The 23,196-nt window shown below is 28.2% G+C and overlaps 2 protein-coding genes across 2 annotated transcripts; one reads left to right on the forward strand and one right to left on the reverse strand.

Annotated features, from left to right (window-relative positions):
* Positions 1–1,208: 1,208 nt before the first annotated feature.
* Positions 1,209–14,915, reverse strand: LOC113377137 (probable tyrosyl-DNA phosphodiesterase). Its single transcript, XM_026617349.1, has 14 exons — positions 14,764–14,915; positions 14,266–14,352; positions 12,180–12,482; positions 11,760–12,108; positions 9,432–9,556; positions 9,271–9,373; positions 9,090–9,212; positions 8,893–8,988; positions 7,820–7,990; positions 6,848–7,019; positions 6,721–6,784; positions 6,479–6,638; positions 4,223–4,463; positions 1,209–1,340 (listed from the first exon to the last, which is right to left on the reverse strand). The coding sequence occupies exons 1-14, from the start codon at positions 14,825–14,827 to the stop codon at positions 1,209–1,211; spliced, it is 2,190 nt and encodes a 729-aa protein (XP_026473134.1). The 5' UTR covers positions 14,828–14,915.
* Positions 14,916–19,653: 4,738 nt separating this feature from the next.
* Positions 19,654–22,101, forward strand: LOC113363119 (cytochrome P450 9e2-like). The gene is made up of 3 exons (XM_026605601.1): positions 19,654–19,907; positions 20,986–21,149; positions 22,088–22,101. The coding sequence occupies exons 1-3, from the start codon at positions 19,654–19,656 to the stop codon at positions 22,093–22,095; spliced, it is 426 nt and encodes a 141-aa protein (XP_026461386.1). The 3' UTR covers positions 22,096–22,101.
* The last annotated feature ends 1,095 nt before the right edge of the window (positions 22,102–23,196 follow it).

Here is a 23,196-nt window from a genome sequence, read left to right on the forward strand (position 1 = left end):
GTCTGTAGTTTCTGTAAGTTGGTCTTAGTCGTCGCGTTCCATGCTGGAGCGGCGCAAGTAAAGTGTCCGCTTGTTCTTCACGCTAAGCGGGCTGTTGTGGCTCAAGGAAAGGTCTCAGTAGATTTAACATCCCGTAAGCCTGTCCAATTTTTGTATTAATATGTTTTGTGAAGCTGAGTCTATGGTCCAGAGTCACACCAAGATATTTGACATCCTATCAAAAAGCTATAAATATGCACAGGTGCATCTTTCTGAGAAGTCTCATTGATAACACTAGGTTTTTTATTTGTAAAACATCTGATCGCACAGCAAATATATAGTTTGTTACTACCAATTCATATGAAGATAGACCCGTAACCTAGCAATGCCATAACATTATAATTTTATAGGAAAATTTCCTCATTAGTTTTAGAAATAGTTAATACTTTGCTTTTCTAAAATAATTGAAAAAGTGTATAAATATAACAAAACAGTTTTTGTACTTGTAAATAATATTTATTTTATTTTTCTGAACTAAATGTCTCCTTGATTTTCTAAAATTCATCTAATTCTTCAAAAACGTTAGAAAAAAATTAATAAAAAAATTATTTGTTTTCTGTTTTAAACTTGAAAATTTATAATTGTTAATAATTTGAGTCCTAGAAGTAAATAAAGCAGAAAACAGAAATATAGGAGCAAATTTTCTGATAGAACAGAAATATTTTGAAAACGCTATATTAGGGGGCTATCTTCGTATAAATTAGTAGTAACAAACTATCAAAAAGTTATAAATTTGCACAGGTGCATCTTTCTGAGAAGTCTCATTGATAACACTCGGTTTTAATTGTAAAACATCTGATCGCACAGCCAATTCGCACTACCAATTCATATGAAGATAGACCCATAACCTAGCCATAACATTACAATTAATATTATTAACATTATAATTTTATAGCAAAATTTCCTCATTAGTTTTAGAAATAGGTAATACTTTGCTTTTCTAAATAATTGAAAAAGTGTAAAAATAACAAAAAAGTTTTTGTTTTCTTTCAATAGTTCCTAAGGAAGTGGATAATCGATGAAATGTAACATGCAATAAATTATAAATAAATTTTTTGAAGAAAAAGGAGATTTATTTAGTTGAGAAAATTAAAATCATAGACACACACACAAATATATATATATATATATATATATATTATATAATTATATATAAATAAATAATACTACTATCCTGAAAGCAAATCCATAAAGAATGGCGTGTCGTCTGGATTGTATGGAGTTAAAGGTAGATCAAAAGGCATCGGAAAGATTGGTCCCAGAGACGAATCGTTTTGCAGAGGTAGAAAGTCTTTTTGAATCTGCAAAGGTAATAGATAACTAGATACATCTAGAGAAAAACTACTATAACAAAACAGTTATTTTCTGAAAATATTTCAAAACTCTAAAAAAAAATCACAAGAGTTCTTGCCATGTCGTCCGAACCTAACACAAAGCTTTCTCATACATTTTTACTTAGGCACATGGAAAGCGTTTGTTCAATTTTTTTTCTTTCTTTTTTTAATAATAATTTTTATTTGGCTTCGCTTACTCTGAGCATTTAGCCACCTGCAACATTTATTTACATTCTATACTAATTTTTATATCATATTCAATCTATATATAGATTCTATTTTTCTTATACTATATACTTTCTTTCAACTTATCTTCTTCACATAAATCCTATTCTTCTACATAGTTCAACTTATCTTCATTCTTCCCTTCTTATCTTCTTACTTTTTTCTACTATTTCATTTTTTTATTTTCAATTCTAATTCAATTTTTATAATTCTAATACCTTATACAATTCTAACCATTTTTTTTTTACATACATCTTACATTTGAAATTCTTATACATTTCTGATATTTTACATTTGGAAGCGTCAGGGATCGAACCAACAATCTCCGGCATGTGAGTCGGACATGCTATGCTTATTTATCTCATAGATGCTACCTCTGAGCTTAGTCCGCCGCCATTTTCAAACTAATCAATGCAATTTCAAATAGACATATAAGTTCCGCCAAATACCTTTCTTTTTAAATGCTATAAAAAAACTACCGAATATTTTCTCAAATTTCTTTTTTTATTTGAAATAAAAAATGTGAATGTGAAAACGTTTTAGCAAGAAGACGCGCTCCACAGGTTGGATGCCAAAATAAATTTCTAAAAAAATTGAATGTCACAAAGTTTTTAAACTTTGGAAATGGGTAAAAATGCAACATATTTTACTTAAAAAAAGAATTACTTAATAAAAGAATGTAAATACTCCTTTTGAAACTTCGTTCTATCCACTTGTCCTGAATTGGCAGGACAAATTACTTCACATCCATACCACTCATTTCTCCAAATCAAACATGCCAAAGGTGCCAAAATAAATTTCTAAAAAAATTGAATGTCCCAAAGTTTTTAAACTTTAAAAATGGGTAAAAATGCAACATATTTTACTTAAATAAAAAGAAATACTTAAGGGGGTTGTTCTTTTTTTATATTTTTTTGTTTCGGTTTTGAGATTTTTTGATATTATGAAAGGTAAAAACCTTAGAATTATTAAAAAAAAAATCATCTCAATATCTATTTTTTTGACGAAGTTGTAGATATATATATATATATACGTATGATCCTCTGAAAGCGTTTTTTTATCGTTTCGCGAGCTATTGTATGCCAGCTGCCTTTTTTTCATTATAATACCTCATGCACGTGACCTTTTTAATGTGTCAGCATCTTTGAACACCATGGTGTATTTCGTACATTAAATTAAATGGTGTATTTAGTACATTATATTAAAAACTTTAAATACGTTTTTCTCAAATTGACTTTTTTCAATGCGGTGCCACAAATTAAAAAAAAACTACAAGTCGGATCGACTTGCATTTTTTTTAATTTGTTCACCACTGCAATACCTAGTCTCCCTACCTCAAACAACTTGATAACATTACGCAAAAAAAATTTGCGAACCTTCTTGTCCCAAAACAAAGGCCTTTTTGGACACTTTTTTTTAAATAGCTGCCATTTTTTCCTTCTTGCTTTTTTCTTTCATTTTGGTAGGGGGACTGGATTCAAACTTCTTCTTCAACGTAGTTTCGTTTTTTTTTTTGTTTCAGGCGATGCGCAACGGATTTATCTGTGGCACCGCAAACGAGATCGATTTTGCAATGCCCACTTTGGCGCCCCCTGGTTAAAAAATGACGGCGAAACAAAAAAAAAATAAAAAATTTCTTAATATTCTATGATTTTGTAATTTTTGTTTAAAAAAACCGCATGTCTTTATGATAAATACATTTCGAGAAAAACAAAAACAAATACCTTGCATGTTTTATAACAAAAAAAAGAACAACCCCCTTAATAAAAAAAATGTAAATACTCTTTGAAACTGAGTTCTATCCACCTGTCCTGACTTGGCAGCACAAATTACTTCACATCATACCACTCATTTCTCCAAATCAAACATGCCAAAGATGCCAAAATAAAATTCTAAAAAAAATTGAATATCTCGAAGTTTTTGAACTTTGAAAATAGGTGAAAATGCAACGAATTTTACCAAAAAAAAGAATTACTTAACAAAACAAAAGTGAATACTCCTTGAAACTGAGCCCTAACCACCTGTCCTGACTTGGCAGCACAAAAATCTCTTCACATCATGCCACTCATTTCTCCAAATCAAACATGCCAAAATAAATTTCTAAAAAAATTTGAATGTCCCAAAGTTTCCGACATGAACACAATAAACACATTCAGACAATTACAAAAGCCGTCTCCAGGATCATCTAAACTTACTTTCGAGGAAACTACGCCATCAGGGCAAAATTTAAGGAGAAATTCATGTTACATTAACCTGATTTCTAGCACTTGTCAAAATCTCTGACAAAGGGGCGTCTATTAATCACGTGCGGTTTTTAGGGGGAGGGGGGGTTTGACAAAAAATCACGAAATATCACGTGGGGGAGGGAAGGGTATAGCAAGATATCACGTGTATTTATTTTTTTTACATTTTTTTTTAAACATTTCAAACATTTTCAAAAAAAAATTTACAGTTTTTTCACATAACTAAAAATACACGTTATGTTTGATGGGGAAGGGGGGGTAATTTTGAATATCACCAAGGGGGGTGGGGGTCTAAGAATCCTTAAAAACTCCTTCACGTGATTAATGGACGCCCCCTTGAAGATTTTGTATTTTTATGTGTAAAATTACTTTTCTACTTACCACAAATTGCGGTAAAAATAGCACCCCCGCTTCGTAGCTCATAATCCTCAATGGCGGATCTCCGCACAAGGATCCTCCTGTGGTCTTATTGACAACTCCCCAAGCAGCCTTTGATAAATTGGCAGAAGTTACCAAAAACCAGTGCAGTCCTAAAATCTTGTCATCCTTGATGTTGACACGACAGTAAGACTTTATGTGCGGCATTGCTTTGGTCCTGTTCCTTGATTTTGCGCGCCACTGGCTAAAAATAGAAAGATGGTAAATGATTGGTGATAAATTAGTAAGTTATTTACATTGGAAGATGGATAGTATGTGGTTGGTAGAAAATTAGAAAGTTAACTGGCTAAAAATAGACAAATGGTGAATGATTGATTATAAATTAGAAAGTTATTTACACTGAAGGATAGATAAGTATGTGGTTGGTAGAAAATTAGAAAGTTAACTGGCTGAAAACAGACAAAAGGTAAATGATTGTTGATAAATTAGTAAGTTATTTACACTGGAAGATAGATAGCATGTGGTTGGTAGGAAATTAGAAAGTTAACTGGCTGAAAAAAGACAAATGATGAATGATCAATAATAAATTAGAAAATTAGAATGTTAACTGGCTGAAAATAGACAAATAGTGAATAATAGATGATAAATTAGTAAGTGATTTACACTGGAAGATCAATAGTATGTGGTTGGTAGAAAATTAGAAAGTTAACTGGCTAAAAATAGACAAATGGTGAATGATTGATGATAAATTAGTAAGTTATTTACATTGGAAGATGGATAGTATGTTGTTGGTAGAAAATTAGAAAGTTAACTGGCTGAAAATAGACAAATGGTGAATGATTAATGATAAATTAGAAAGTTATTTACGAGTACATTGGAAGATGGATAGTATGTTGTTGGTAGAAAATTAGAAAGTTAACTGGCTGAAAATAGACAAATGGTGAATAATAAATGATAAATTAGTAAGTGATTTACACTGGAAGATCAATAGTATGTGGTTGGTAGAAAATTAGAAAGTTAACTGGCTAAAAATAGACAAATGGTGAATGATTGATGATAAATTAGTAAGTTATTTACATTGGAAGATGGATAGTATGTTGTTGGTAGAAAATTAGAGAGTTAACTGGCTGAAAATAGACAAATGGTAAATGGTTGATGATAAATTAGTGAGTTATTTACTGGAGAATTCGAAAACCGTTTTTTTAGCGAAAAAAGTCAGTTTTCACTGTATAAATGAAGAATAACAAATATATCCAAATAAAGATAGATGAAAGCGTTTTGATTCTTTGTAATCATATCGGTTCAATAGCATTTGATATCTTATCAGTCAGCAATGGTTTCCAGAAAGGTTTTGTATATATTAATTTCGATTTTTATACCAGGGTATATATTAATTTAAATCAGTGTGACTTCTTCTTGAAGAAGTAACTTTCTCTACTCAAACTTAAAAAAAAAAGTTTCAAACCCTTGAAGCCACAAATTGAAGAACAAAAAACTTAGAATTATTATATCAGGCTTTAAAAACAATTAAGCATATTTTGGTCGCAAGTATGAGAGTATTTTCTATTTTGGAAATTTTGTGAGTAAACAAAGGACACGTCTAAGTAGCAATTCAATAGACGTTCAGAGCTTTTTGAAATCATATTTTATTAAACAAAACAGCAATTAGAATGATTAAAATTAATTAATTAAAATTGCTCGGAACAGAAAATACCTGGGTTTAGCTTAATTGTTTTTAAAACTAAAATTGATATTTACAAGTATGTATCAACATGTATCTAATATTTTTCAATTTTTTTTTTAATTTAATGAATGTTTTTTATTTAAAAATGTATTATTCTTATTTATTCGAAAACTTTCCTTTCACTATCATAAAAATATTTTCATTGTTATATGTGAAAATGATGCATGAATAACAAATAATTATTTTCAAAGTTATTTAATCAAGATAAACTATTATTTTTTAGTTCTACTAATTAAAATTAAAATAATTTAGTTTACTAACTATAAAATTGAACAATAAATAAATTCAGTCAAATACTGCTCTAAATTACACTAAATTTGCGGATAAATTACAGGATATTCGAGCAAAAATTTATTTTCTATATAAAATTCGAAAACCAGTTAAAACCGGTTTTTTAGTAAAATTAAAATTCGAAAACCAGTTTTCTGAAATGTCGGTTTTTGTATAAACCCTATTATTTACACTGGTAGTTAGATAGTATGTGGTTAAAATTAGAAAGTTATTTTATCACTTACTGTAATATTGACACAAGCCAATTCTGTTTTGAATGCGTTTTAACATTATAAGGAAGACATCCACCACCCATCAGACCATCGTGACTTGCCCGAACATTGGCTAATGAGGGATATATCATTTTGATCAACGGTCTCTGCTCCAATAATCTTGCTGAAGCATCTAGAAAAAGGCACTTTTCTGCTAATTCTAAAGATAATGTTGGGTTATGCATAACAGGCTATACATGAAAGGCTACACATACCTCCACTTGTTCCACGAGGTTTTGTTCGTGTAGTACTTGTTAAGAATTCACCACCTACCCAAGACTAAAAATAAATATATTTATATAAATATTATCTATTTATATTTATTTATTTATTAATCATTACATCTTTATTTGGTCCCAAGCTGCCAATACTCGAACTCTGGGCAACAACATAATCTTTAGAAGTAGCTGCAGCATTCGCATGACTTGACAGCAATGCTGCCAATCTTTTATGACCATACCGAGTGCCATCTAAACCACGATGAGAACCAGGAATTGAGGCAACAAGAAAAACACTGAAAATGAAATATACATAATAATATAGATATAGAATAATAATAAAGTTTCCTTCTAAACACGATAAAATTGCAAAAATAGTCTTCACAAAAAAAGAGTATATACAAATTTTTGCTTATTTTTTAAAAGATTCTGAACATTTTGGCATACTTTAGAGATAATGTAGGTGTAAATACGCGTGTGTTAAAAAAAAGTGTTAAAAAATTGACATGTAAAAATCTTGATACACAGTTAATAGTTATTGATCAAATTGATTATCAAGGTATAATGGAAAGGTCAGGCAACTTGTCTTAGAAAAATGCCACTTATACCTAGTTTAAAATAAATTGGAGCAAATTGGAGCAGTTTGTAGAACTGTGCTATAAATTTTAAATGTTATATTTTATTATCTATATCAGGGTTTTTTAAACTATGGGTCGCGACCCCAAATGGGGTTGCGAGAGTTTTCAATGTCAAGTATTTATTATTTTATAATACCGCGTTTTTAACACACAAATTCTAAAACTATATTTTCATATTTATCTGTATATATGTATATTGTTACCAAATAAATCCTCTAAAAATATATTTTTAAGACCCTATTACAACTAGGGGCATGAAGGACAAAAGTTTGATAAGCCCTGATCTATATGATATTAATAAAAATATGAAATGATAAAAAATAAAAAAGTAGAAATTCAGTTTTACATCAACTTGTACATTTTTCCAAACATTAATATATCTTTTGAATCAATTAATAGATTTTGAATATTAAAAAACAATATGAAAGTTTATAGAAAATTTTACTATTTCTACTTACTTTATAGAGCTAAAATCAGTCTTCCTAATCCTGGCAATCCACGTTTGGAGTTGTGGAATTTTATATGAGATCAAATATCGAAGTAAATCATCACGAAACCCGGTTTCACTTTCACCAACTCTGGTGTCCCATACTGTTTCGATTGCTGGCAAACGGGGACTCACCCATAGGCTAAAATAGAATTAGAATTCATATTAATTATCATGTTTAAAAAACATGATATTTATCATGTTTAGAAAACATGATATTTATCATGTTATCAAGAAACATGATGTTGATAAGATTTAGGCAAACAATATGTTTAAGAAAAGCGGAAGATGGTAGATTTTTTATATAAAATTAATAGAAATAACATGCACATATGTACACACAGATTTTAGGTCAAGTGTTTTTTGTCTTAAAAAATCCATCCATTCAATAATCAGTTTGTTACCAATAGTCATCTCATAACATTAAGGGAATAATATTTTTTATCTCACATAACATAACAAACTCAAAAGACATAATTAAAAAAAATTTTGAATTACAAAATTTATTTCTTTATCTGAAAAGAAGTGTATAAAATCACTTCTTTGATAAAATCTTTTTTAGTGAAAAAGTGTTAGTGTATAATCAACCATACAGGTGATTAATTCTGTTTTTTCAGTAAGCTTTTCTTAAAACTTTCTAAAATTATCTAATTTTTTAACATTTTTAATATTTTGTTATATAATCCATTCATTTATTTTTATCATTTTTCTTTTGATTATATTGTCATATTTCTGTACAATACTTTTTCTCACAATTTTATTCATTTTATATAAAAAATCTACCATCTGCTTTTCTTAAACATATTGTTTGCTTAAATCTTATCAAGATCATGTTTCTTGACAGATGTCCTGAAGATGGAAAATCTCTAGTTAAAAATGTCGACAGTAAATAAATAAAGAAATGGTTTTTTAAAAAACTTTTTTGTTTTTTATAACTTTTTGGATTCTTTGTTAGAAGCTCTACAAAATATTTACAAATCCAAGACTTTACCATCTATATATATATATATATATATATATATATATATATATATATATACTTACCCCTGAGTTCTATTTTCCCAATCATCCTCATACAAATTTGCTGTTGAGACCACTACTCGCATTGAACCATCTTTGTAACCAAGCAAGGACATTTTCCTAAATAATAAATAAAAATTGTAAATAAATAAATAAATAAATAAATATATATATATATATATATATGTATATATATTATTTTATATATATATTATACTAACGTGTGATGTTTCCCAAAAGGACTCCCCATCTTGACTTGAACTGTTTGTATATTTTTGGACTTTTTATTTATATCAATTAAGTCATCTGTCTCTTCACCATACAGAATCAAAAGTTGAGTGTCTCTAGAATATAATTCATGAACTTACATCCTGAAGAGCTCATTAAATATTTTCAAAATACCTGTTTCCAGAAACATAGTAATGAGCTAATAACCAGGACAGATCAACCATGAAATTAATTTGTACTGATGATTCTAGCTCTCCAAGACTTTTATCTAGCAATTCTAAAATAAATTATAAATAATAGTTTATTTATAAAATATTATTTTATTTATTTATTACCTGTGAAAGTAACACTGAGTGGTTCATCATGTGTAACTCGATTAGCAGTGACTGTAGTTAAAAAAAAATTATATGGACTAGCTTTTGCCAATTTTTCTGCAAATTTTCCTTGTGGAGCCACCACACTAAAAAAATTTGTATGGTTACTATAACAACAAATACTAAAATTGATAAGAAATATTTGAGATATATATTTTCTAAATAAAAGCATTAATAGACATGATGAGTTTTTCGAGCAAAGTTTCAATTTAAAAATAGTTTTGGTTGTCCTATGAGGTTGCAATTACGATATGTTATACTTCATTGTGTACCTTATGATGCAAATACTAAAATTGATGAGTTTTCTTAGAAAGTTTCAAGATATTTAGTTTTTATAAAAAAGTATCTCTGATGAATGGGTACAATTTAAAAAATTACAAATTGATATACTCTAAAGTATACTAAAGTAAACTAAAGAATTTTATTTTTAATATTTTCGTTTGTTGTGGAATGTTGCAATTTGAATGTTATACTTTGATATATCTACTATGATAACAAATACTAAAATTGATATATTTTCCCACAAATATTCGAGATAAAAAAAATTTCTAAAAAAAATGCATTAATAGACATGATGAGTTATTCAAGCAAAGTTTCAATTTTTTCAAAAATGGTTCTGGTTGTCTGACAAAGTTTCAATTTTGATATTTTATATTTTAGAGTGTCTACTATGATGACAAATACTAAAATTGATGAGTTTTCTTAGAAATTTTTAAGATAATCAGTTTTTTATAAAAAAAAGTACCTCTGATGAATGGATAAAATTTAAAAAATTACAATTTGATAAACTAAAGTAGTAAAGTTTTTTTTTTAATATTCTCGCCTACTATAATAACAAATACTAAAATTGATAAGATTTCTCACAAATATTTGAGATATGATATTTTGTAAATAAATGTATGAATATATATGATGAGTTATTCGAACAAGTTTCAATTTTTTAAAAAATAGTTCTAGTTGTCCTACAAAGCTTCAATTTTGATATGTTATACTCTTCTTTTATCTATTTGTTATTCTTTAAAGTGTCCACTATGATGACAAATTTTAAATTTGATGAGTTTGCTTAGAAATTATTAAGATGATTAGTTTTTTATGAAAAAAGTACATCCAATGAATGAATGTAGTTTTAAGAATTAGTTATAAATTGATAAAATGAAGTAGTATGGTTTTTTTTCTTAAATATTTTCGTTTGTTGTTATAGTTTAATAAATTTACTATAATAACAAATATATAAGTTATAGTTTAATATGTCTACTATAATAACAAATACTAAAATCAATGTTTTCTCACAAATATTTGAGAAAATAATAATTAAATGCAAAAAACACTACGACGTTTTTGGGTAGAAAATGAATAAATTGCAAAAACCATTATTCAAATTATTTTTAAAAATACTTCTATTCATTCTAGAAAGTAGTAAATTTAATATATTATTCTTAAATATATCTACTTTAATAACAAATACTCAAATCAATATGTTTTCTCACAAATATTCCAGAATATAACAATTATTTATAAAAAGTACCCAAACGTGTTTGATGTAAATTGTAAAAACCATGTTTAAATATTTTTTTTTAAATATTCCTCATTACTCTAAAACGTTGAAAATTGAATATATATTATTCATATATATATCTACTATGACAACAAATACTAAAATCGATCTTTACTCACAAATATTCAAGAAAATAATAATTATATGCAAAAAGTACCAAAACTAGAAAATGAATAAATTGCAAAAACCAATGTTCAAATAACTTAAAAAATATGTCTATTCATTGTAAAACGTTGTAATTTTAACATATTATTCTTAAATATGTCTACTTTAATAACAAATACTAAAATCAAAATGTTTTCTCACAAATATTCAAGAAAATAATTATATGCAAAAAGTACCACGACGTTTTTGGTAGTAAATGAATAAATTGCAAAAACCAATGTTCAAATACTTGAAAAAAATATTTATATTCTTTCTACAATGCTGTAAATTTAATACGTTTTACTTCAATATGTCTACTATAATAACAAATACTAAAATTGATATACCTTCTCACAAAGTATTAAAATCGTAACAATTTTTTTAAAAAAGCACCACTTGTTTTGCTCTGACCAAATAGATATCAAGATAAAATTATAATAATAAAGCTCTGCAGGATGTACTATTTGCATCACATTTTTATAATTTAAATATTTCCTTTCTAAATATGTCTACTATAATAACAAATACTAAAACCAATGTTTTCTCTCAAATGCTGAAGATAAATATAATAATGAGAGTAAAGTACTTACTTAAATATTTCTTTAGGATCAACCTTACGCCTACTTCTTGGCGATGGACTTCTCCTCACATTCGAATCATCCTTCTCAACCACCAAATTTTTCTTCTTATCATCTTTTTCAACCACCAAATGCTTCTTCCTATCAACATCTAACTTTTCTAAATCACAATCAGTCTTTTCTGGTCTCGGTGAAACACTATTTCTACTAGTTGAAAAACTAAAATCATTATTACTCGATGTTCCAGCATCAGCATTAATTTCTTGTGGAGTCTTTATAGAAATCGTACTTGATGAACCAGCATCAACATCATTATTTATGTCTTGCGGAGTCCTAATAGTAATTGTGTTTCTATTTGCACCTTCATTAAAAAAACTACTTCAACATCTTTTATGTAAAATGAATAAAATGTAAAAAATATATTTCTATTACCTTCATTAATTACATTTCTATTTCCTCCATTAGTTAAATTTTTATTTCCTTCATCAATTAGATTTCTATTACCTTCATTATTTATATTTCTATTTGTGCTACTAGAATTAGGTAAAGAATCTTCAAAATTGTTATTAGAATTGGATTGATTATTATCATGATCAGTTTTTACTTTTTTATTTGGTATAATATTTAAATCTACTAATATTTTTAGTTGTGTAGTTAAAATTTCTCTGCATGCTAGTAGATGCTGAGGAATTTCAAAATCGGTGCCTTCGGGAGTTTGGTTTAATATGTCCATCACTAAAATAATAGATAAATATGTAAGTTATATTATTATATATAATTTACAAAGAAATGGTGAATAACAACAAGGTGAATGATTATACCAATTTTTTGAGAGTTGTTTAAAATTACAACTGAACAGTTGTGACTGGTATTGAAATTAAAAAGAAAAAAAAAAGAGAGAAAACTGATCAATTTTAGTATTTGTTATCATAATAGACATATTTAAGTATAATATATCCAAATTACAACTTTCTAGGATTAACAGTGTGCACTGAGGGTAAAATTTACTTGACCTTTTGGTTTATTCTAATACTGAGTATTTTGTATAAATAAATATAGATCTTGAAGTCGTACCATTTGTATAATAATTTAATAATTTCAATATATCATGTACTAAATATATCTTATATGAAAACAAACACTAAAACTGATATGTTTTCTTGTTAAATTTTGATAAATTTATAATCATATAAAAAAAGTACTATGGCACAAAAGATATTAATTGTAAAAAAATATTTGTTCAAACAATTATTAAAAATATTTCTAGTCATTATTGCAAACTTAATATATTGCAGTTAGAATATGTCTACTTTGATAACAAATACTAAAATTGATATATCTTTATTGATATCATCCTAAAAAGTTGTAATTTTGATATGGTATACTTAAATATGTCTTTTATGAGAACAAATACTAAAATAGATATGACTTCTGACAAAATGTTGAGATATTAACAATAATCTTACAAAAGCACCTTATTTTCTCCTAGAACATACTCAGTGTTAGGACAAAATGAAAAGGCAAAGTAAATATTACCCAGAGTGCACATTATTCAGATGTAATTTCGATATGTTATATTAAATATGTCTTTTAAAATAGCAAATACTAAAATCCATATCTCTTCTAACAAAATGTTGAGATATTAACAATAATCTTACAAAAGTACCTTATATATTACATAAAACACTCAGTTACCAAAACAACAATTCCAAAAACAAAAAACAATATAAAACAATGTTCGCAGAACACATCAACAAACTCAAATATAACAATGATTTTCTTAATCGCATAATCCTACATTTTGAAAGTAACATATTTAAAAGAAGATTTAGTGAAGGATGCCTAATATCATTGCATAATGAGGCAGCAATAAATAAAAGAACTGACACAAATTCGCTTTGCAATGACTATAAAATAATCCTTGACCATTTTACAAGACACCATCAAATCTGAATGAAGCATGTATTTTATAACTTTCCAAAAACATATGCTTACCAGTCTTTTAGACTTTTACAGAATTTGCAGAGTGTAAAAAACAAAAGAGGAATGAGAAACAGAGAAAGGGTATCCGAACAAAGACTTTGTAACTGCCATGTAAAATATGAGAGGAATTCCGTTTGTTGACACAAGAAGTATGTAAGTAGTAAGGCCACAATTCTTTTCAATATATGGGATGGAAGGATTTGACATGCCAAAAGTATGGTTTAAGTTGATCATATGTTCTGATAGCATAGTTTTGAATTGATTTGGGTGTCTCGAATTATATATATATATATATATATATAATATATATATATATATATATATATATATATATATAATGTTAAATATGAACATACAACACTCAGATTTTTAACACATACTTTATTTGGTAATTACAGATGTTTCGAAACCATGGTATGCCTCATCTTCGTCTCGAAACGTCTGTAATTACTAAATAAAGTGTGTTAAAAATCTGAGTGTTGTATTGTTCATATTTAACATTTACAATATATAATATATTATTATTATTACTTACAATGTTTATGTCCATATTCTTGAAAATGTACTGGATTCTTCCGATAACATTTTTCAGCATATCTGCATTCTCCTCTCGGTGAATTTGCTGAAAGATACAAACAATAAAATACACCATTAAACAAATTCCTAAATAATAAATATATAAAAAACAAAAAAAATCAATATTAATTAATAGAAATATACCCAAAAATACAATTCGTGTCAAGTGTAATAAATAAGACAATGCAAAATGTAATATGTGACTGTAATAAAGTTGTACATAAAAAACATCGAATATATATTCTGGCACATAAAACTATTAATTCAATCTTAGTAATATATTTATATACGTCATTAGATTTAAAACAATTTAAAGTAAACTCTAAATTCATTATTTTCATGTCAGCAAACAAAAAATTACAGTAATACTCTTCTTTTATGTATGATAAAAAAAAATTGAAATTAAGACGATTCAAAGTAAACTATTAAATTGTATTGTAAATCCTAAAATCCATACCTATAGAATTCCTTTTCATTTTAAATATATTACAAACAATTTCAATTAAAACATTTTTATGCATAAAATCTTTCAATGAGGTTAACCTAAAAATGTCATTATTAACCTAAAACTTCACTGTTTAAATTTAACTAAATTAAAATATATAATAAAATCACAAAATCGCAAAAATACAACATAAAACTAAAATATAATTTATAATACGTTCAAATTACATTTCATCACTGTTTAATTATTATTTTATTTTTATATACATTTATTATTTAATTGGCGCCGAATTAAAACTGACATCTTGCGACTTGTGCAATGGATGACTGTTGGGTGTCATGGTAATTGACACATTGACACATTAAATTTAAATAATTCTTTTTTAAATTTTAAATGATTAAAAATATTGTAAATATAAATTATATTTTAAATTGAAATAATATATATGCGTTTTGATGTTTCTTCTAATTAATATTATAAATAAATTATGACAGTTGAATGCATACTCTTCTTTTATCTATGGTTGAATGTCAATGAGTAATGGCTGCCGACTTCAGCGCGGTAATTTTAAATGCGATTTTCTGTATAAAATGTTTAATGAAAAATAAATAAAATATTTTAAATAATATATAAATAAATATTAAAGTTTTTTAATTATTTTATCACTTCTATCATAATCTATCTAATAATTTACACTATAAAATTTCAACATATCCATAGATAAATAAGTATAAACGAGAACGAGCATTGTAATTGCTATTTTATTAATTTTCCGTAGTATTGTAATATTATATTGCTTATTTATCTATAATTGTAATCGTTCAAAAATCGAAATCGAAATTGAATTTTTTCTTCACGTTTTGAAGGTTTCTGAACATTTTGGCATACCTTAGAAAAAATGGACGAGCGTGTGTGTGTGTGTGTGTATGTATGTATGGATACAATTTTTCGTCCACGTTTTTGAGCAAACGGATGAACCGATTAGAATGGTTCAAAAAAACATTCGATTCCTATCGATAGGGAGATGTGCTGATTAGTTTTTGGCAAAGGCAGGTCCAGCCGTTTTGGAGATACGGAGCAAAGAGTACAGAAATTAGAAATCGAGTTTGGCATCTGATTTGAATAATCCAAAAAACATTCAATTCCTAATGATAGGGAGAAAAGTAGTGATTAGTTTTTGGCAAAGGCAGGTCGAGCCGTTTTGGAGATACGGAGCAAAGAGTGCAAAAAATAAAAATCGAGTTTGACATCTGGTTTGAATAATCCAAAAAGCATTCAATTTGTAATGATGGGGAGAAGAAGTAATTAGTTTTTGGCAAAGGCAGGTCCAGCCGTTTCGGAGATACGCAGCTAAATGTGCAAAAAATGACAGTTTTTGAGAGAAAAACTTTGTATTTGCTATGCGATCAGGCGTTTTACACATAAAACCTAACTTCGCGTATGTGCCATCAACGAGACTTCAGAAAGTTGCACTTTATGATAAAATTCTTACTTGACTTTTGTGCGTTTTGTGGGTTAGGTTTTATGTGTGAAACGCTTGATCGCACAGGAAATACATAGATTTTTGTCAGTTAACAGTTATATTTCAATTTATATATGTTTTTGTATACAGGGAGTCTCAGAACTCAACGTAATGATGGGGATGAGTAGTGATTAGTTTTTGGCAAAAGCAGGTCCAGCCGTTTCGGAGATGCGCAGCTAAATGTGCAAAAAATAGCAGTTTTTGAGAGAAAAACTATGTATTTGCTATGCGATCAGGCGTTTTACACATAAAACCCAACTTCACGTATGTTTTCTCAACAAAACATAGAAAGTTGCACTTATGATAAAATTCTTATTCGAGTTTTGTGCGTTTTGTGGGTTAGGTTTTATGTGTGAAACGCTTGATCGCACAGGAAATACATAGATTTTTGTCAGTTAACAGTTATATTTCAATTTATATATGTTTTTGTATACAGGGAGTCTCAGAACTCAACGTAATGATGGGGATGAGTAGTGATTAGTTTTTGGCAAAAGCAGGTCCAGCCGTTTCGGAGATGCGCAGCTAAATGTGCAAAAAATAGCAGTTTTTGAGAGAAAAACTATGTATTTGCTATGCGATCAGGCGTTTTACACATAAAGCCTAACTTCACGTATGTGTCATCAACGAGACTTCAGAGAGTTGCACTTATGATACTTGTGCGTTTTGTAGGTTAGGTTTTATGTGTAAAACGCCTGATCGCATAGCAAATACATAGTTTTTCTCTCAAAAACTGCCATTATTTGCACATTTAGCTGCGTATCTCCGAAACGGCTGGACCTGTTTTTGCCAAAAACTAATCACTACTCATCCCCATCATTACGTTGAGTTCTATGTTTGACAGTTAACAGTTATTATTTTGTCAGTTATGTTTTAATTTATATATTTGTTTTTGTATACAGAGTGTCTCAGAACTCAACGTCAAAAAAATAAAAAATACAAAAAAAGAAAGTTATTCCCTACAGATTGAAAATTATAATCATTTATGTACAATGTAGAGCTTTGGAGAAACTGTAATCATTTTTCGATCATTGTACTAAATTTTTATCATTGTTGTTCATAACCTTCGGAAAGGTAACCGTAAATAACATTTCTAGGACAAAAATAATAATCCAATTGTCCCAACTTTTACAGAATTAAGAGTATCTATTAAACTATGAATTTAAAATTTTTAAAATGAAAATCAAAATTGATGGAAATGTTGATAGATAAAGTATATAAATATTTATCTAACTTTATATAATAACAAACAATAAAAATGTATTGTGGGAGTAGTAATGTATATGAAAGTATAACCTCCACTTGTATAAAAATATATAAAATTTATTGATTATAAAAATACTACGATATCAAAATGACAAGTCTAATTGTTTTCTTCCCTCATGACTAGCCTGCTTGATCCCCACAGTATTATCAAAAACTGTATTTAATGTTAAAATATGGCATCAACTTTGACCTATTTGGCACAATTTAAAAAAAATATTGATAACAATGAAAACTACCCAAAATAATCACAGTCCAAGCTTGAAATTCATATAAATTAACCCTTCACACTCGCGAATTGCGAGATCTATATGAATTTTGCCACCGGAGCGGCGGCATCCGAGTCGATAAGGTTAATTCCAAGTATCGTTTAGACTGTGACAGTACTTACAGCTTTCGCAGATATCTATAAAAAATTTAATCAACACATTCTAAACATACCTTTCTTATGAATTTGCACCTTTTATACTGTGACCTTCGATTTAATTTTTATTGATAATTAGATGTCTTATCTGCTGTTATCTTATCGATAATATATATATATATATATATATATATATATCTTAAAGATAATTTTAAATAACGCAATGTCATAATAAATTCACGCAATATTCAATAGTATAAATTTTAAAGTAGTGAAAGATGATTAAGTAATAATTTAGTTTTATTAACTATAAATCGTATTATTGGTTGAAATAAATAATTGTGAGTAAAATAATTTTTATTTATATATTTAATTTATTAACTTGCCGACGAAGACGTTTATGTTTTTGCCAGCAAATCCGATTTGCTAATTTTGTGTTTTCAAGTCGTTTGACACCGAAATTGGAAAAAGTGTATTTGCGCAGTAATAGTAAGTGTGTAATAATTTGTGCGACGATCGGCAGAGCCGTTTCTTTATGATTAATAGATTGTTATAAACAGACTGAGGAAGGGAGGCCCATGGTGCGAAAAATATTTTTTTGGAAATTTAAAAGAAAATTTTTTGAAAAAAAATATCTTATCAAAAACAATCGTTTTGGTCAACACAAGCAGAAAGTTTTTTGAATCATCCAAATCACGTGCTTATTTCTCTCAAAAACTGCCATTTTTTGCACATTTAGCTAGATATCTCCAAAACGGATGGACCTGCCTTCGCCAAAAACTAATCACCACTTCTCCTCATCATTACGAATTGAATGTTTTGTGGGTCATTCAAATCGGATGCTCCGTTCTCTCAAAAACTCGATTTTTATTTTTGGCACTTTTTGCTCCGTATCTGCGAAACGGCTGGACCTGCCTTTGCCAAAAACTAATTAGCATATATCCCTATCAATAGAAATCGTATATGTTTTACGGGAAGTTAATATTGACAGTTTAAATTAAATTTTATCGTCATCATATCTTATTGACTATGCTTGACTTAAGACAAAATACCACTTGCACCTAATTTTATTCACTGACAACAATAAAATTTATTAAATACATTTTTACCAAAAACTATTGAAGTAACCACTTCTCCCCATCAATACGAATTGAATGTTTTTTTGGATCAATTAAATCGGATGCTCCGTTCTCTCAAAAACTCGATTTTAATTTTCTGCAATCTTTGCACCATATTTCCGAAACGGCTAGACCTGCCTTTGCCAAAAACTAATCAGCACATCTCCCTATCAATAGGAATTGAATACTTTTTACGGAAAGTTAATATTGACTATTTAAATTGAATTTTATCGTCATCATATCTTATTGGTTATGCCGATTATTTACATAGATAGTAAAGTCCATGCTACTTGATTTAAGACAAAATGCCACTTGCACCTAAAATTTTATTCACTAACACAACAATAAAACTTATTAAAAACATTTTTACCAAAAAATATTGAAGTAACGCTTGCCATGCATATCCAAGCCTAAGCAAAACTGTATGAAAAAGCGTTGTGTTAGGTTCGGCCGACATGGCAAGCACTCATAGAATTTAAACTATTTGTCAAATGTTTGTATGTTTGACAAATTTGTTAAAAAATGAAGAATTTGCAATATTTTCAAATGTTCTACAGTAACTCGGTATACTTATAAAACACCCAAAAATTTATATATTAATCTTATTATAAAGTTCATGCAACTTACCTCAAGACAAAATGCCACTAACACCTAGTTTTGCATTCCAGATCATGGATCTATCCATAAACCAATCCGATTACATAATCCTAGGCGGAATTCTATTGATCCTGGCCTATTGGCGAGTCACAAAATCGCAAAGAAGATTCTCCAAGACGATAGTTCCGTACCTGAAACCTGTCCCGATCCTTGGAAGCACCTGGAGAAACTTTTTCCAGTTGGAAAATCAGATTTATACCTACGGAAGAGCTTATGAGAATTTTCCTGATAGCAGGTGAGATAAAAGACATTATGAAGGTTGGGTAAAAGTTATATTACCTGAAATTGGAAATAGTGAGAAGTTTATGTTGTCACGTAAAAATCCAACTTGGCCTTTGAAGTAGTTCCTAATAGTTTGATACTAAATATGGAAAAACTATGTTTGTGTACATGTGAGTCGATTTTTGACCTCGTCGCCGTTTTCTCAAAAAATAGCTGCACCAATTTCAAAAATTTTAAAATCATTTGATGCAACTCAATAAGCATCTGACATTGGTCAGATTTTCAAGACGATCATCCAAGCAGTTTTTATAGAATTAGCAGTAAAGTGCAAAATTTCCTTGTCCATGTTTTTGTAATATAAATCCGTCTTGCTAGTCATTCTGAATCCTTTGATACTAAATTTGGAAAAACTATGTATGTGTACACATGTGAGTTGATTTTTGACCTCGTTACCGTTTTTTTTCTTCAAAAAATGGCTGCACCGATTTAAAACATTTTAAACCCATTTGATGTAACTCGATAAGCACTCGGCATGGTTCGTTTTTCAAGACAAGACAAGCCGTTTTTTACAACTAGCAGAAAAGTACAAATGTGAACAATAGTCTACGTTTTAACAAAAAAAAATCTGAACCAAAACTGAAAGTTCAAAAAATAATCGAAAGATATTGGTTGGAAATCGTGCTGATTACTTTTTGGCAAAGATCGGTGAAGACGTTTCTACGTAATTGGTTAATGGTTAATTTGATAAACCGTTGTTTGACAATAAAATTGCTGGTCTCATTAGACGTACTAAAATATTAGAGGCCTACGAAAAGTGCTTTAATTACAAAAATTAAATTAAAGTTTGTATTAATCGGCCGCACTTTTAGAATTGTGTTGATTTTTCAAAAATATCGAAAATAGCCTACACGTTTAAAAAATTTGTCCATTTTGAATAATCTGCAATTGTTTCTCGCAGTATAAGTTTCTACAGCAATTTGGTATACCTATAAACACCTCATAAATTGATATATGGATTTATTACTTACACTTACCGAGAAGTTCATGCAACTTACTCTAAGGCAAAATACCACTTACACCTATTTTTTTAGATTTTCAGGTTTCTACGAAGTTTTAAAACCTGTATTGCTGATACGAGATCCAGAGCTGGTCAGGCAAATGGGCGTGAAAGATTTTGATCATTTTGTGGACCATAATTTTTTCATCGACGAGACCACGGACCCACTTTTGGGCAACATGATGATCGTAATGAGAGGTAATTGTTTATATATATATATATACTCGTATGTATATATATATATATATATATATATATATATATATAATTTAAAAAAAATACGAGTGCTTGCCATGTCGACCGAACCTAACACAAACCTTTCTCATACATTTTTACTAAGGTTTGGCAAAGCATAGTAAGCGTTACTTCAATTTTTTAGTACAAATATATTTCATTGAGATTATTGTTATGAACAAAACTCTAGGTGCAAGTGGCATTTTGCCTAAAGACAAGTTGAGATATATGTAAATAATATTTTATAGTGTTTATTGTTATTTTATAATAGCCAAGTAAGTACTTGGATATTCTACTTAAAGCATGCACGTTACAAATGGACTCTACTAGCAAACTAAATTCAGACAGAAACTAAAAAGAAGGTTCCCACAAGTGTATAGCATATGTATTGAATGTAGATATTTACGAATTTCCTTGCTCCCTGGGGCTCAAATGCTTCCAAATTGACAAAAAACAATTCTCTGAAAGTTTTAGGTCTTAATATTAACTTAAAGATAGTTCGCACTCCAACCAAAGTTTCTTGATTCTTCTTAAGTGAATACTTATTTCTTAAAATGTTATTTGATTTAATATTTAATATATTAATATATTACGTTTTTGTTGTAAATTTTTATTTATGATCAAAATAAGCAAATACAACTAAGCTAACTTATAAAATTCTAAAAAGCAAATAGTTTTATCCAATGCTATTTCTATAAGAAACTTTGTCTGAAGTGCAGACTATCTTAAAGTTAATATTAAGAGTTAAAACTTTCAGATAATTTTTTTTATCATTTTGGAAGCATTTGAGCCCTTGGGAGCAAAAACTTCCAAAATATCCATATTAGAAACCACAAACACCCACATAAATATATTGGCAATACTGCCCTAATAAATGTTTATAATTAAACCACTTATCATAGGCCTATAATATTTTAGTTCAGTACAGCAAAGTTTCATTAAAATTTTCAAACAATAAGTAATTTCGATAAAACTTACACAGAGAAGCACATTTCATCTAATCATTAAATATTAGAAAAATTGTATGTAATGCATTATTTTTAAATATTTAGTCAATTTTTATACTTCATAAAATAACATACTAGAATTACAGCTTTCTGCTATAACTCGTTCACTCTGAAAAGCTCGTTAAAAAAAAGGATTATAAAATGCTTCTATAAAAATCTAATTGTTTATTATTCAAAAAATTATATATAAGATCTATATATTTTATATATACATAGTAAAATTACAACTTTCCATAATGTTCTTGTGCCTGTTCTCAAAATTTATTGAATTTGGAATTAAAGAATTGACACAAAAACATTTCATGATTTTAAAATATCCATATTAAGGACCACTCTAATATGGACATATATATATATATATATATATATATACATATATATATACATATATATATATATATACATTATATATATATATATATATATATATATATATAAGAAATTCAAAAAATCCATATTAGGAACCAACTTAATACATATAAATACATTAGAGTGGTCCTTAATATGAATGTTTTCGAATTTCAAAAGATACTAAACTTGAAAGGTTATGGTATATATATTTTATTATTTTAATAAAGACAAGAAATAAAACTAGTATATCATATATATTTCTTAACTAACTTATTTAACCATCTACTTCTACAATTTCTTCCCCAAGACAGTTGCAGTACGCACTGGAGTCTTCTTAACACACACTGATACTTCTGCAGAACTAACAGATAAATCTGCAAAACTATCTTGAGTCCTATTGTTGGACGCAATCAATCTTGGCAACTTAGTATGCTTAATTCTCTTCTCATGTGATATAACATGTTGCTCAGGCGTAGCAATTAATTTGTTTGCCTTGTTATATTTATTTATTGAAGCAGGAATGGTGGGTGATTGTTTAGCAGTGCTCAGAGCAGTGTATGCAGAACTTTTGTACGCTGTTGCTGGTAGTAAAAGACTAGTATTTGAATCAATGTTTTCCTTTTGTTGTTTATTTTGATCCACTTGGTGTACTT

This window comes from Ctenocephalides felis, unplaced genomic scaffold (genome assembly GCF_003426905.1).
Source record: "Ctenocephalides felis isolate EL2017-DRISC unplaced genomic scaffold, ASM342690v1 CF-g0.4_SCAFFOLD_00845, whole genome shotgun sequence".
In the NCBI taxonomy this organism is placed as follows: domain Eukaryota; kingdom Metazoa; phylum Arthropoda; class Insecta; order Siphonaptera; family Pulicidae; genus Ctenocephalides; species Ctenocephalides felis.